Raw genomic sequence first — 15,572 nt, forward strand, 5'->3', positions numbered from 1 at the left:
TTGAGTGAGTGCGTGAGTGAGTGAGTTAGGGTTAGGGTTTAGGGTTGGGTTTGAGTGAGTGAGTGAGTGAGTGAGTGAGTGAGTGTGAGTGAGTGAGTTAGGGTTAGGGTTTAGGGTTAGGGTTAGGGTTTGGGTTTGGTTGAGTGAGTGAGTGAGTGAGTGAGTGAGTGTGAGTGAGTTAGGGTTAGGGTTAGGGTTTGAGTTTAGGGTTAGGGTTTGTGGTTAGGGTTAGGGTTTGGGTTTGGTTGAGTGAGTGAGTGAGTGAGTGAGAGTGAGTGAGTGAGTTAGGGTTAGGGTTAGGGTTAGGGTTTAGGGTTAGGGTTTGAGTTAGTGATTGAGTGAGTGAGTGAGTGAGTGAGTGAGTAGTTGAGTGTGAGTGAGTGAGTTAGGGTTAGGGTTAGGGTTTGTAGTTAGGGTTAGGGTTTGGGTTTGGTTGAGTGAGTGAGTGAGTGAGAGTGAGTTAGGGTTAGGGTTTAGGGTTAGGGTTAGGGTTAGGGTTTGAGTGAGTGCGTGAGTGAGTGAGTTAGGGTTAGGGTTTAGGGTTGGGTTTGAGTGAGTGAGTGAGTGAGTGAGTGAGTGAGTGAGTGAGTGTGAGTGAGTGAGTTAGGGTTAGGGTTAGGGTTTGGGTTTGGTTGAGTGAGTGAGTGAGTGAGTGTGAGTGAGTTAGGGTTAGGGTTAGGGTTAGGTTTTAGGGATAGGGTTAGGGTTTGAGTGAGTGCGTGAATGAGTGAGTGAGTGAGTGTGAGTGAGTGAGTTAGGGTTAGGGTTAGGGTTTAGGGTTAGGGTTTGAGTGAGTGATTGAGTGAGTGAGTGAGTGAGTGAGTGAGTGAGTGAGTGAGTAGTTGAGTGAGTGAGTTAGGGTTAGGGTTTGAGTTTAGGGTTAGGGTTTGTGGTTAGGGTTTGGGTTTGGTTGAGTGAGTGAGTGAGTGAGTGAGAGTGAGTGAGTTAGGGTTAGGGTTTAGGGTTAGGGTTTGAGTTAGTGATTGAGTGAGTGAGTGAGTGAGTGAGTAGTTGAGTGTGAGTGAGTGAGTGTGTAGTGTACGTACCCTAACCCTAACCCTAACCCTAAAACCTAACCCTAACCCTAACTCACTCACTCACTCTCACTCACTCACTCACTCACTCACTCACTCACTCAACCAAACCCAAACCCCAACCCTAACTACAAACCCTAACCCTAACCCTAACTCACTCACTCACACTCAACTACTCACTCACTCACTCACTCACTCACTCAATCACTAACTCAAACCCTAACCCTAAACCCTAACCCTAACTCACTCACTCTCACTCACTCACTCACTCACTCACTCAACCAAACCCAAACCCTAACCCTAACCACAAACCCTAACCCTAACCCTAAACTCAAACCCTAACCCTAACTCACTCACACTCAACTACTCACTCACTCACTCAATCACTCACTCAAACCCTAACCCTAAACCCTAACCCTAACTCACTCACTCACTCACACTCACTCACTCATTCACGCACTCACTCAAACCCTAACCCTATCCCTAAAACCTAACCCTAACCCTAACTCACTCACACTCACTCACTCACTCACTCACTCACTCAACCAAACCCAAACCCTAACCCTAACCCTAAACCCTAACTCACTCACTCACACTCACTCACTCACTCACTCACTCACTCACTCACTCAAACCCAACCCTAAACCCTAACCCTAACTCACTCACTCACGCACTCACTCAAACCCTAACCCTAACCCTAAACCCTAACCCTAACTCACTCTCACTCACTCAACCAAACCCAAACCCTAACCCTAACTACAAACCCTAACCCTAACCCTAACTCACTCACTCACACTCAACTACTCACTCACTCACTCACTCACTCACTCACTCAATCACTCACTCAAACCCTAACCCTAAACCCTAACCCTAACCCTAACTCACTCACTCACTCTCACTCACTCACTCACTCACTCAACCAAACCCAAACCCTAACCCTAACCCTAAACCCTAACCCTAACTCACTCACTCACACTCACTCACTCACTCACTCACTCACTCACTCACTCACTCACTCACTCAAACCCAACCCTAAACCCTAACCCTAACTCACTCACTCACGCACTCACTCAAACCCTAACCCTAAACCCTAACCCTAACTCACTCTCACTCACTCACTCACTCACTCACTCAACCAAACCCAAACCCTAACCCTAACTACAAACCCTAACCCTAACCCTAACTCACTCACTCACACTCAACTACTCACTCACTCACTCACTCACTCACTCACTCAATCACTAACTCAAACCCTAAACCCTAACCCTAACCCTAACTCACTCACTCACTCTCACTCACTCACTCACTCACTCAACCAAACCCAAACCCTAACCCTAACCACAAACCCTAACCCTAAACTCTAACCCTAACCCTAACTCACTCACACTCACTCACTCACTCACTCACTCACTCAACCAAACCCAAACCCTAACCCTAACCCTAAACCCTAACCCTAACCCTAACTCACTCACTCACTCACACTCACTCACTCACTCACTCACTCACTCAAACCCAACCCTAAACCCTAACCCTAACTCACTCACTCACGCACTCACTCAAACCCTAACCCTAACCCTAAACCCTAACCCTAACTCACTCACACTCACTCACTCACTCACTCACTCAACCTAACCCTAACCCTAACCTCAAACCCTAACCCCATCCCTAACTCACTCACTCACACTCAACTACTCACTCACTCACTCACTCACTCAAACCCAACCCTAAACCCTAACCCTAACTCACTCACTCACTCACACTCACTCACTCACACTCAACTACTAACTGACTCACTCACTCATTCACTCTAACCCTAAACCCTAACCCTAACTCACTCACTCACCCTAACCCTAAACTCAAACCCTAACCCTAACCCTAACTCACTCACACTCAACTACTCACTCACTCACTCACTCACTCACTCACTCACTCACTCACTCACTCACTCACTCAAACCCTAACCACACACAACACACCACACAGACACTACACACCACACACACACACACCACACAGACATAGACCACACACACAACACACACCACACACACACTACACACACCACACAGACACTACACACGCACACACACACACACCACACACACCACACAGACATAGACCACACACACACACCACACACACACAACACACACATAGACCACACACACAATACACTACACACACAACACCCACACACCACACAGACACAGACCATACACACCGCACGTACACTACACACCACATACACCACACACCACACAGACACAGACCACACACACCGCACGTACACTACACACCACATACACAACACACCACACACATACACTACACACCACACACACACACCACACAGACATAGACCACCCAGACACCACACACACACACACAACACACACATAGACCACACACACAATACACTACACACACAACACCCACACACCACACAGACACAGACCACACACACCGCACGTACACTACACACCACATACACAACACACCACACACATACACTACACACCACACACACACACACACCACACAGACATAGACCACCCAGACACACACCACACACACACACAACACACACATAGACCACACACACAATACACTACACACACAACACCCACACACCACACAGACACAGACCACACACACCGCATATACACTACACACCACATACACAACACACCACACACATACACTACACACCACACACACACACACCACACAGACACAGACCACACACACACACACTACACACCACATACACAACACACCACACACATACACTACACACCACACACACACACCACACACACAACACACACACACCACATACACAACACACACCACACAGACACTACACACCATACACACAGACAAAGACCACACACACAACACACACCACACACACAACACACACCACACACACACACCACACAGACACTACACACACCACACACCACACACACCACACAACACAACACACACATACACTACACACCACACACACACACACCACACAGACACAGACCACACACACACACACTACACACCACATACACAACACACCACACACATACACTACACACCACACACACACACCACACACACAACACACACACACCACATACACAACACACACCACACAGACACTACACACCATACACACAGACAAAGACCACACACACAACACACACCACACACACAACACACACCACACACACACACCACACAGACACTACACACACCACACACCACACACACCACACAGACAACACACACATAGACCACACACAATACACTACACCCACAACACCCACATCACCCACACACCACACAGACACAGACCACACACACCGCACATACACTACACACCACATACACAACACACCACACACATACACTACACACCACACACACCACACACACACACCACACACACACACACACCACATACACAACACACACCACACAGACACTACACACCACACACACACCACACAGACATAGACCACACACACCACACACACAACACACACACATACACTACACACAACACATACACCACACACACACACACCACACACACCACACAGACATAGACCACACACACACACATACACTACACACCACATACACAACACACACATATACACTACACACACGACACACACAAAAACAGCTCTAAGCCTAACCCTAGCTCTAACCCTAACCCTAAGCCTAGCTCTAACTCTAACCCTCGCACTAACTCTAACCCTAACCCTAAACCTAGCTCTAACCCTAGCTCTAATTCTAACCCTGACCCTAGCTCTAACCCTCACTCTAATTCTAACCCTAACCCTAGCTCTAACCCTAACCCTAGCTCTAAAACTAACCCTAGCTCTAAAACTAACCCTCGCTCTTACTCTAACCCTAGGATTTGAACCCGGGTCGCTGGGGTGAAAGCCCAGAGCACTAACCACCACCCTATGGAAGCCTTGCTCTCAGTACATGGAACATGTATGGTTTTATGGAGCAGCTCACAAGCGACTAGCTCAGTGAAAATTTTTGGATCCCACTGAGATTCGAACCCGGTTCGCTGGGGTGAAAGCCCAGAGCACTAACCACTACCCTATGGAAGCCTTGCTCTCAGTACATGGAACATGTATGCTTTTATGGAGCAGCTCACAAGCGACTAGATCAGTGAAAATATTTTGATCGCACTGAGATTCGAACCCGGGTCGCTGGGGTGATAGCCCAGAGCACTAACCACTACCCTATGGAAGCCTTGCTCTCAGTACATGGAACATGTATGCTTTTATGGAGCAGCTCACAAGCGACTAGATCAGTGAAAATTTTTGGATCCCACTGAGATTCGAACCCAGGTCGCTGGGGTGAAAGCCCAGAGCACTAACCACCACCCTATGGAAGTCTTGCTCTCATTACATGGAACATGTATGGTTTTATGGAGCGGCTCACAAGCGACTAGCTCAGTGAAAATTTTTGGATCCCACTGAGATTCGAACCCGGGTCGCTGGGGTGAAAGCCCAGAACACTAACCACTACCCTATGGAAGCCTTGCTCTCAGTACATGGAACATGTATGGTTTTATGGAGCAGCTCATAAGCGACTAGCGCAGTGAAAATTTTTTGATCCCACTGAGATTCGAACCCGGGTCAGTGGGGTGAAAGCCCAGAGCACTAACCACTACCCTATGGAAGCCTTGCTCTCAGTCCATGGAACATGTATGCTTTTATGGAGCAGCTCACAAGCGACTAGATCAGTGAAAATTTGTGCTTTATTTATTTATTATTTTTTGTTTTGTTTAAACCTTGGTTAGTGTACCTATTGAAGGTGTACCTACACATATTGTCATATAAAGCAGTTAACCAAATGTCTGTTATTTAAAAACGACTATAAGTGTTATACTACGATACAAGTGTTTACCAGCTCAGTGGCCGGAGAGGAGAGTGTCCGCCCTGAGTTTGGGAGGTTGTGGGTTCAAACCCCTGCCGAGTCATACCAGTGACTATAACAATGGTACCCATTTCTTCCCTGCTTGGCACTCAGTGTAAGGGGTTGAAATGGGGCCCCCCCCCTGCTGCTCACGATCATTGGGACTTATATCTGTGGGCGTTATGCCAATGTGTGAGTGTATTTAGATGCTGTGAACATGTAAGGGACCAGTCTGGCCTGTAAATATCAAAAATCTGCATCCACTTGGGGTGGAGAGATTTCATAAGATGATTCCACAATACTATTAATTAGTACTCTAGATGTATGGTTAGATTAAAGTAATTAAAGTAGAATAATGAAGATGGAATATGAAATAAATATAATTAATGATGTCAAATAAATAAAACTGAAATTACAAAATGTATATTTTATTTAAGTATGACTGATTTTTGTACACAAAATTAAAAATAACGTTTTAAGCAAGTAGCCTTATGTTACAGCTATCAACAGTGAAAATGACAAGTACAATTCTATACAGCATCTACTTTTTAAAATCAATAATTACTATGGAATATAATATGATTAAAATAGATATTGAAAATAGACAATCATGTGGACATTTCTGAGTGAAGAGGTCTTTTTTTTTTTTTTCCTAGTCCAAAACCTAGTCCAAGAGATTTGTTGTATGGTGTGAATCACAGGCCATTTTGCGCTTGAACTTGCCCGACCTACAGACGGCCCCCTCATGTCACAGAACGAGTAATCTGCCAATCTCGCCTTTCACACTGCCATACAAAGAAAAGCCATCTCTCTCTCCCCCCCTCCCCGGGAGGAGGTGATGATGAGGGAGATGGAGAGCAGAAATGGAGAGGGAAGGAAGGCGAGTGACAAACCACGACAGGCAGCCTTAATGAAAAGGCGATGGAGAGATTGGCAGTGCAATGTCTCGCTGATTGGTGGCGCTGCAAAAATGCATTATGCAAGTATTAATGTATTGGTGAGGTTGAGTTGACAGGATGGAGATTAGACCAGCACCTAGGATTTATGGACCCGAGGAAAAACCTCCAAATAGTTCCCCCAGCTTCTACTTGCAGGATTTGCCATGAGTGGGGACAAACCTTTACGCTCACCACATTTGATTTTTAAAATGGACAGATGCTAGGCAATTTAGTAGATGAGGTCAAATTAAAGGTATAATAAGGCAATGATTTCTCCAAAGAATGAATTCATTACTTAAGATGATTCATACAGGCATCGGTTTTAATGATCAATATACACTGCTCACCCACGATATAATTGACAATATTTAAAAGGCTGATTCACGCAAATATGCTTGATGAATTCACTGGGAATATTCTTAATGCAGCAGAACTTCCTACAGTGTTTCTTCAAGACAGCATAATACTTTTCTCCCTACCTGGGGCTTTGCGTCTGGCTTGTTGCGGAACTGAAAGCAGCAATTCAATTTGTCCAACGGCGTCTTTATGTTGCCTTTTACCGAAACGAATTCCATTGCTTTAGATTGAATCAGGCAGAATCAGGAACAGTGCATCCATTTATTTTCTAAAGCGCTTATCTTGTCCAGAGTCACATTTGAATTGGAGACTATCCCAGCTGACTTTTGGCCACAGAAGCAGAATAAAGCCTGCACAGCCTGCTGGTCAATCACAGGGCACCTATAGACAAATAGTAATGCCTGACCTTATTCGGGACATGCGTGAGATATGGAGATATGCTTCTGTCAAAGGAGGTGGGGCACACATCAGAAGGCACATATAGTACTGACAAATACCATTCACACTTAAATTTGTGAACAATCGGGTCACTTAACGTGCCAGGGCTAGGGCAGGGCTCCATTTTAGAACCCCTGATGGTGTCATGTTTGTCGCCTCATCCATCCATTTTATAGAGCGCTTATAGGTGAGCTGCGGACTATCCTAGCCTGCCATCAATTGGTGTGCACATTAAATTGCGGCCCACCTATAGACAAGCATCTTGAAACTTGTCAGCAGCCTCCGGTCAAATAAAAACACCCTGTTTTATCTACACGACTCATCAGGATTTACAGTAAAGGAAGTGCACCAGACAGGAACGTCAAAAGACATCACCGAGTTCAAAATGAGGACGACGGTGCTGGAGCGAAAGAGCCGCGGCTCGTCACAAGTGACGTGACGAGGAAGGAAAATATCACGGGGGCGCTGATGAAGCACCTGGGCAGACATGACGGGTCAAAGGCCATGGAAAAACTGTCCAACTGTCACAATCGGAGAACGTCGGGAGTAAGTCCAAACCACGTTCCGCCTCCAATGATCCCGAGCCCTTCGTTACGCGCCTTGTTATGTATCTGGCTTTGCTGCAGTGACTAAAGATGCACGAGGCGGACAAAGTCCCAGAGAAACAAACTCCTTCATGAAAGAAATTGTGTCGGATAGTGTGACAGCAACTCATTAGTGAGTGACATTTAAGATGCACCACAGTAATGCAAACCGGAGATTTAGAATGTCAACTGAAAATGATTGACGGCTTCTGACGGCGAGAGGAGATTCGGAGTTTTTCTTATCCCCAGAGCTTCTTTAAAAGCATTCACTGCAAAAATGAATCAAGACTAAATATCTCAAATCGAGGCAAAATACGCTTGTTAATTGCCATCAAATATTTTCCCTTAGCAGGCTGTTTCACTGGCACTTGGAAAGTATTTCTTCTGTCAAAAAATAAATAGGGGTATTGACTTTTTGCTGGCTTGTTAGGACTTAATTGGCGTACGTGTGTGTGTGTGTGGGCGTGCTATGTTCTTGCAATACCTTGACGGGTTTCTTGCGGGACGGCTCAGCCTCGTTGTTCTCGGCCTCCTCGTGCTCCTTGCTTCCTTGCGGCAGGTTGGAGTAGTTGGCCAGGCTGCTGAGCAGAGACGACACCATGGGACTGGTGTCCATTTCCTCCTGTACATGCACAAAATAGCACACGGATGAGTCAAGAGATGCATTTCTTATATTATCATAGTTGGCTGCATGAGCAACTGTTACTGTAATGTGATTGATTTTTTTTACGGTGGGGATATTTAAGTTACTGTGAATAAAGTTACTGTCCAATATTTCAGGATTATTTAGTAGATTTACACTATTCGTGAAGCATGGATAGCGGCGCGCGTACTACATGCAAGCAATATCAACAGAGAATGTTCAGAACCACGGACAGCGACACGCAGATGCGTATGCAAGCAGGGTGAAGGGAGAACATTCAGAACCACGGGCAGCGACACGTATATATGCCGGCAGCGTGAAGGGAGAACATTCAGAACCACGGACAGCGACAAGCAATATGCCGGCAGCGTGAAGGAAGAACATTCAGAACCACGGACAGCGACGCAGCCGCCTTCACTCTCAGGGTTTTCTGTCGATCGGTAATATTCCCAAAGTGAAATCGGAATGGATGCCGGCTGTATTAAACACCGCCTTCCCTTTCTGCTCAAATGTCACATGGGTGGGACCATTTGAGTATATTTGTGCAGGGGTTTGTAACAAATTGCCTCCTTTTCACGTTGATCCCTGCACCCGTGTGAGATTAGCTTGCATTAACCCTCCGCTCCCACACGGCCTTCGCGCTGTTGTTGCCGACATCGATCGCCAGTCTGCCAGGGCCGCCGCTGCTCAAAATGTGAGAAGGATCACACGTACCTCAAACAGGGCCATGTGCTTGCCATCGTACTGCTGGCTCTTCTCGGCCGCTGCATCGCTGCTGTTGATAAAGGGGCTGCTCTCCTTGGGGTTATTGTCACCTGCAAAGAGAGACGAGAACAGGAAGTCAAACGACACACGCCAGACGAGTGACGTTTGACGACGCAGGCCTTTTATATACTATGGCCATGAAGTCATTTTTACAATTAAAAAAAGTTCATTCATAATAAATTGATAAGACCAGTTGATCAGAGTTGGAGTGAAAAGTAAGACACAAAATACACTCCGAGAAAAGCACCTCTTTTGGATGCACCGTTTAATTGCACTGTAGCTCTTCATTCATCCCAGATTAGTTTGAAAAGAAAATGAACGACATGAATGTGTTATGCCTCAGGCCTGGAGCACCACCTTGGGGAGACAGCAGCTTGCTCTTTCTCCCTCTGGCTCTCAGCCCTCAGTGCTGCAAGACCAAGTTATTTATAGCGGTGCCGCGGCGACCATGTGGCGTGACGCCGGCCACGGCTAGACACAGACCAACAAATGACGAGGACAAAAAAAAGCGTGAAGACACAGACGGAGGATTGGCGAACGGAACACTAAAACGACTCGAGAGCTTGATGAATATGAACTTCTTGATAGCCTTGCTCTACTCTAGCATTTGAATCCTCGTGGGACAAGACCCAAACATGGACGATGACAAAAATAGCCAGAGATTTAAAATTGCCATTCAGTTAGTTGATTGACATTTCTCCCTTGAGGGTCAAGTAAGGCAATCCGGTCAAGTAAGACATTCATAAGTGCCAGCTCGCATGTTCTATGCAAATACTGGCAAAAAGATTTTCCATGATAAGCAAACTTGAATTTGTTGTATTTAGCAATTGGCATTCCTGTAAAGAAGAAAACACACAGCAACCAAGTCAGCTTGTGAACTAGAATGAAAGGGACAAATGAATGATCTGAGGCACATAGTATCGCTGAGTACATGTGAAGGTCGGATGCCCCCAAAGAATGCGATCCTTCACACTTCATTTCTTCCTACTCTCTCACAATTAAAGTCCGTCATTGCACAAGTGATGGACGGGCCGCTTCAGGAAACATGACGCAGCTCAAGAAGAACTCACCTCCCCCTGAGCGGCTTATTGCTCTGCAATCTGATGGGAGGCGTCCAACAGCGGCTCACTCTGTCAAAGCCTCTCGCTATCCATGGTCCAAATCCACAGCTTTGAGGCTCACTGCACATTGGATACTCTTACCAAAGCCGCACAAACCTTTTTGGGAATACCATTAGGGGTCAACTGATGGGAAAATGATTTGCAGATGCTCAACAAACATTTCGTCTTTCTTCTTCAATTTTATATTCTATGACTAGAGTCTTTTCCGCACGATGCTGCCTCCCAACAGAAAGAAAAGACAAATTATTTCAAATTATTTAAAAAAAAAAAATCAATTATATTAAGATGTAGCCCATTCAACAAAGGAACGCACGGTATCGCGGTCAACGGAACTTCACAGCACCCGTCATCCAAATTGTAAGTCACTCTGCGAAGGTGCCTTTGCCCATTGTCATTGTTGTCGTCGTGTGTGTTTACGATCTCCCGGGCAACTAGCCAAAGCAGATCACAATGTCCCCGACGCACCATTTAGGCAATTTACAGTTCACCTCCCAAACATGCTGAGTCCCACAATGACTTTACTGTATAGTATTTGTCACCCTGTCCATGCGACAGTAATTTAGGTTGCTTTGTTTTTTTGAGGAGGCTTTATCGGGGTTAATGGAGTTCAAATATTAGGTCAAGTCAGACACATAAATAGACGAGTGGAGTGAAGAGAGCCATTGTTGGTCTACAAGTGCTTCCCTCACAAGTACCGTGTTTGCACATTTTGCAGCTCACAAGGCCGGTTTACAGTTCTTCTGTTCTTTGGACAAAGCCATAAGGGAGCATTTGAATTTGCGCTATCGACCGGCGCGCCGGGCGCAGTGCAGTCGTGAAGAGACTGAAAAGTAACAATAACCATCATTATTGGAGGGCTTGGAAGACGTAAAAGTTGAACGCATCAAATGGAGTGGCAAAATATTACAAACACAGATCAGAACGATGCAACTCAATTGTACTCTTGTTATCGTTAGCTCTTTTTACACACCAATGCTTCTCATGCCATCATCAGAAATGATGACATTCTCCTGACACATTATACGTATATTCAAATAGAATTGTTAGAATCATCATTCCAATCAATCCATCCATCAATCAATCACCAGTTCATATAATATTATATCATAATTATGCATGCTTGCATTGAGCACAAAATGAAATTGATACATTTTATGATGTGAAAGAAGAGTAAAGAAATGGGCTTGCGTTTTCTGCCCATTATTTCCGCCGCAGAAGTACTTCACCACTGCAGTCCGCCAGCCGAGAGGCTATAGGTCTCTTCTGGCTCGCCCGCAGCCGGTGAAACGAGGTAGAGGATTAAGGTCACTTTAATCTAAATTCCAGTCAAATCGGGATTGAAAATATATTAACATGTACCCAGACTGATCCATGGGACATTCTCACAACACGGCAAAGAGCTTTTTTTGGGAGTCGCAGCCAGCAGATCATGATTATATTTTGATGGAGAATGTTTTGAAAGGGGCAGCACAATAAATAGCACAGCTGCCTCACTGGTCTGAGATTTTGGGTTGCAAATCTCCGAACATGCTTTCCTGCGGCACCGATCCCAGCATTACAGCAGCACGGTTAACACGTCTGCCTCGCAGTCCATTTGAATGGCCCTCATCCTTGACTAGTCTTGGCCAGGATGCATTTTTAAAACGGAACATTAATGTCACTGTATGTGACTGCAGAGTGGACCCGTGGCCCTTATCAGTATTCAGGCTGCCACTTTGCCTTAGTATGAATTTGAATGCTTCGCCACCTTCCATTTTGACACAGGTCCCTCCGCTTTCACTTCAACTTCTTTGCTTCCAGATCCTGCTTGGATTGCATTTTTTACGGCTGACCACAATTGGACCAGCGGGCTGAATTGCTTTCATATTTCAATTTTCCAAATCGATTCCGACATCCCTTCACAGTCATTCCTCCGCGTGTTCGTGCATCCACAAGGCATGAACGTTGAACACCCACGCCCCCAACGAAGCTTGGCCGTAAAGGTGGTGGGAGCGGCCCATCAGCCGCACAACTAACTCTCTCGATCCAAAGGGGCCGGCGGGAGAAATTGGCTAGAGCTGGCGAGCCGAAGGGGTTGGAAAAAAAAGTAAGGTAAGGATAGTACCAATGAATGGGCAAAAAGATTGAGTGGAAAGGGAGAGGTGAGGTTGGCTTCAATTACTCCACAGCGCTAAGGAAATCGGTGCAAGCGCAAAGGTGGTGCCATTTTTGACTTTTCATGAAGTGCCAGGTCATAAGAAGGGCAAACGCGTCCATCCATTGACTACAGGTGTGATATGAAAGTCTGCTATCTGAGGCATGACGCCAGCGATGGGACCAACAACCTGTTTGTAAGCCCAGGGTCATGTATACTGCATGGAAGATACCACAAATAAAAAACACTTCCTTCCATTTTCTACTCCCCATCTGCACATGTAGGTGAACAAGGCTTGAAGCGTCGCTGGCTATTTTTTTTTTCCTCAAAATCTTTCGTACAGTATCTGTTGAAGGACTTTCTCATGTGAAAAAGTTCCAAATGGAATTTACAAAGCTGACAAGACCCGAGGTCAGCCAGCTTACTTGTGCATTATTTAGGGCCAAAGTAGCTTGTAAACTGTTTAAGTGCTGCACATCCTCCGCCGGGCAAAATGCTGCAGTAGCACCGACAGACGTGGCACTTTCAAGTCATATGAGCCCAATTGACTGTGCTTTCTCCAACTACGGGCACACTATCTTCAAACTAAGTCAAATATAACTGATATCGATCGCCGGTCAATAGCAAGGCGCGTGTCGACAAAGAAGCATTGGACAAGATGGAGTCTTGGATGTTTTTTGGATATGTGGGAGGAAGCTCGAGTACTTGGAAGAAATCCTGCAAGTGCCACACAAGAGATTCCAACCCAGAGCCTCGTGACTGTGAGGCACCTGAGCAAACCGCTCGTAGACCATGCCTTAACATGAATTGCTGAGAGTCATTACAGCTGCCTGTCACTAGTGAATTGCTTTACAACTGATGATCCTTTTAATTATTCGGCGGAGTTGCAAGTTGCACTTGCGTTTATGTCAACTCAATGGTTTTGTCTTATCCGACTTTCTTCTTTTCTTTGTAAAAACACGCACGCACACAGACACAGTGAAGCACTTTTCTTCCATCTGCCTCCCTCCCTGCAACAGATAAGACTGCAGCATTGTGAGATTTATCAGGCGCCTCAGTACAGGTGCATTACCTGGGCGACCCACTGAAGTCACACTCCTTTACTGATAGTGTGCACAAAGTATGTGTGTGAAGATCAGCTTTTGACTCTTTGGTGTGTACGATACTGGCGCCTTGCGGAGCCAGAGGCCCACCGCAACAATTGGGCGGGGCGGGGCTGGGGTAGATCTTTGCGGACATTTGCAGCCTCAGGCAGACGACTAAATAAATAATGAAACAACTGTTTAGCAGTTACGAGTTGAAAGCTTTAAGGGCATGCCTTTCCCCTCCTCGCCCGCCACCACATTTCCACTGATGACAAGGCCTCTGGGATGTGCTAAGGTATCACCTTGAAGAATGAATGTTTTCAATAACCAATTGACTTCATTGGGGTTGTGGGTAGATTTGATTTTTTTTTAAATGGTCTCATTTTTCATATAAAAAACCTTGGGATCTGAACAAGGGTGTGTAGACTTTTGATATGTACTGCATATAGCTCGGATGTTCATACTCATCCGCATTACATGAAATATTCATTTAGCAATGAAGCCAAAACACTTTTTTTTTTTTGCCCCCTCTGGATTTTCTGCAGCAACTCCCACAAACACAGCCAGCTTTATCTCCACTTTGACTTAGTCTAGACAAAAGTGCTCTTTGAATAAAAGGTGGAGGAAGGGAGGGAGGGAGGGAGGGAGGCTGGACGTAAAGAGGTCATCCCTCCATCTTTACCTCCGCGTGTGATGTGTCGGAATGAGTCCTGATGGACCCGCATACTCAAAGACAGCAACCATTGTCTGCCTTTGATCACGCTTATGAATTATGCAGCTGCTTATCCTGTTTGCGCGGTGGCCAGGGTGTTCCGATACGTGTGTGTGTGTGTGTGTGTGTGTGCGTGTGCGTGTGTGTGCGCGCGTGTGTGCGTGTGCACGCGCACGTACGTGTGTGGACCTGAGCCAAACACTGCAGTGTTTAGTGACAATGATGACTGATGCTGTTCTGCCCTTTCTCCAATCTCTCCTTTACACACACACACACACACACACACACACACATGCGCACATGTATACAGACACACTAACTCAGTTACAGTGACTGATATCTGTCCTTGGTGGCTCTTTAGCTGTCCATCAGTCATCACAATCTGAGGTAACCAATGCAAGTCTTACCTAATTGACTTTTTTTTTAAGTAACTGACATCGACTTAACTTTATTCATTAGCACTTCCGTCCCTTGCCCCCTCCTGTACGTCCATCCTTGAAATGATGGTGAAATTTCGATGCCATACTCTGGCGGCAGAAGATAGCATGGGCGGAAAAAGCTTTCCCTATCTGTGGAGCTTCTGATTGGAGCTCAATTTCCCACTCGTGGGAAATTTCAAAGATTACAAAAAAGCATGCTCCCTAAATTAGTAGGGAAGTAAAAGTTTCAACTACCGCAGTGGGACTTCTAATACAAGTATCTCCAAAGTCAGTCGTTTCATTTAATTCTCAGCGGGCAAACTACCTCTTACAACTAAACTTACAAGGTAATATTAACCCTAATGGTGAACCCCAACCCTACCTTACTTAACCTTACCCAAAGC

At 45.8% G+C, this 15,572-nt stretch overlaps 1 protein-coding gene across 4 annotated transcripts in view; it reads right to left on the minus strand.

Moving 5' to 3' along the window:
* The window catches only part of slc12a5a (solute carrier family 12 member 5a), a 102,735-nt gene that overhangs the window by 28,840 nt on the left and 58,323 nt on the right, over positions 1 to 15,572 (minus strand). For all 4 annotated transcript variants that reach the window (XM_088389356.1, XM_088389357.1, XM_088389358.1 and 1 more), the window contains 2 exons: positions 9,647 to 9,747; positions 8,774 to 8,911 (listed from right to left, as the gene is read on the minus strand). In XM_088389356.1, the coding sequence (XP_088245482.1) occupies positions 8,774 to 8,911; positions 9,647 to 9,747 (239 nt within the window). The remainder of the gene's footprint in view (positions 1 to 8,773; positions 8,912 to 9,646; positions 9,748 to 15,572) is intronic.

This window comes from Syngnathus floridae, chromosome 11 (assembly GCF_059516105.1).
Source record: "Syngnathus floridae isolate MCC-2025c chromosome 11, RoL_Sflo_1.0, whole genome shotgun sequence".
In the NCBI taxonomy this organism is placed as follows: Eukaryota; Metazoa; Chordata; class Actinopteri; order Syngnathiformes; family Syngnathidae; genus Syngnathus; species Syngnathus floridae.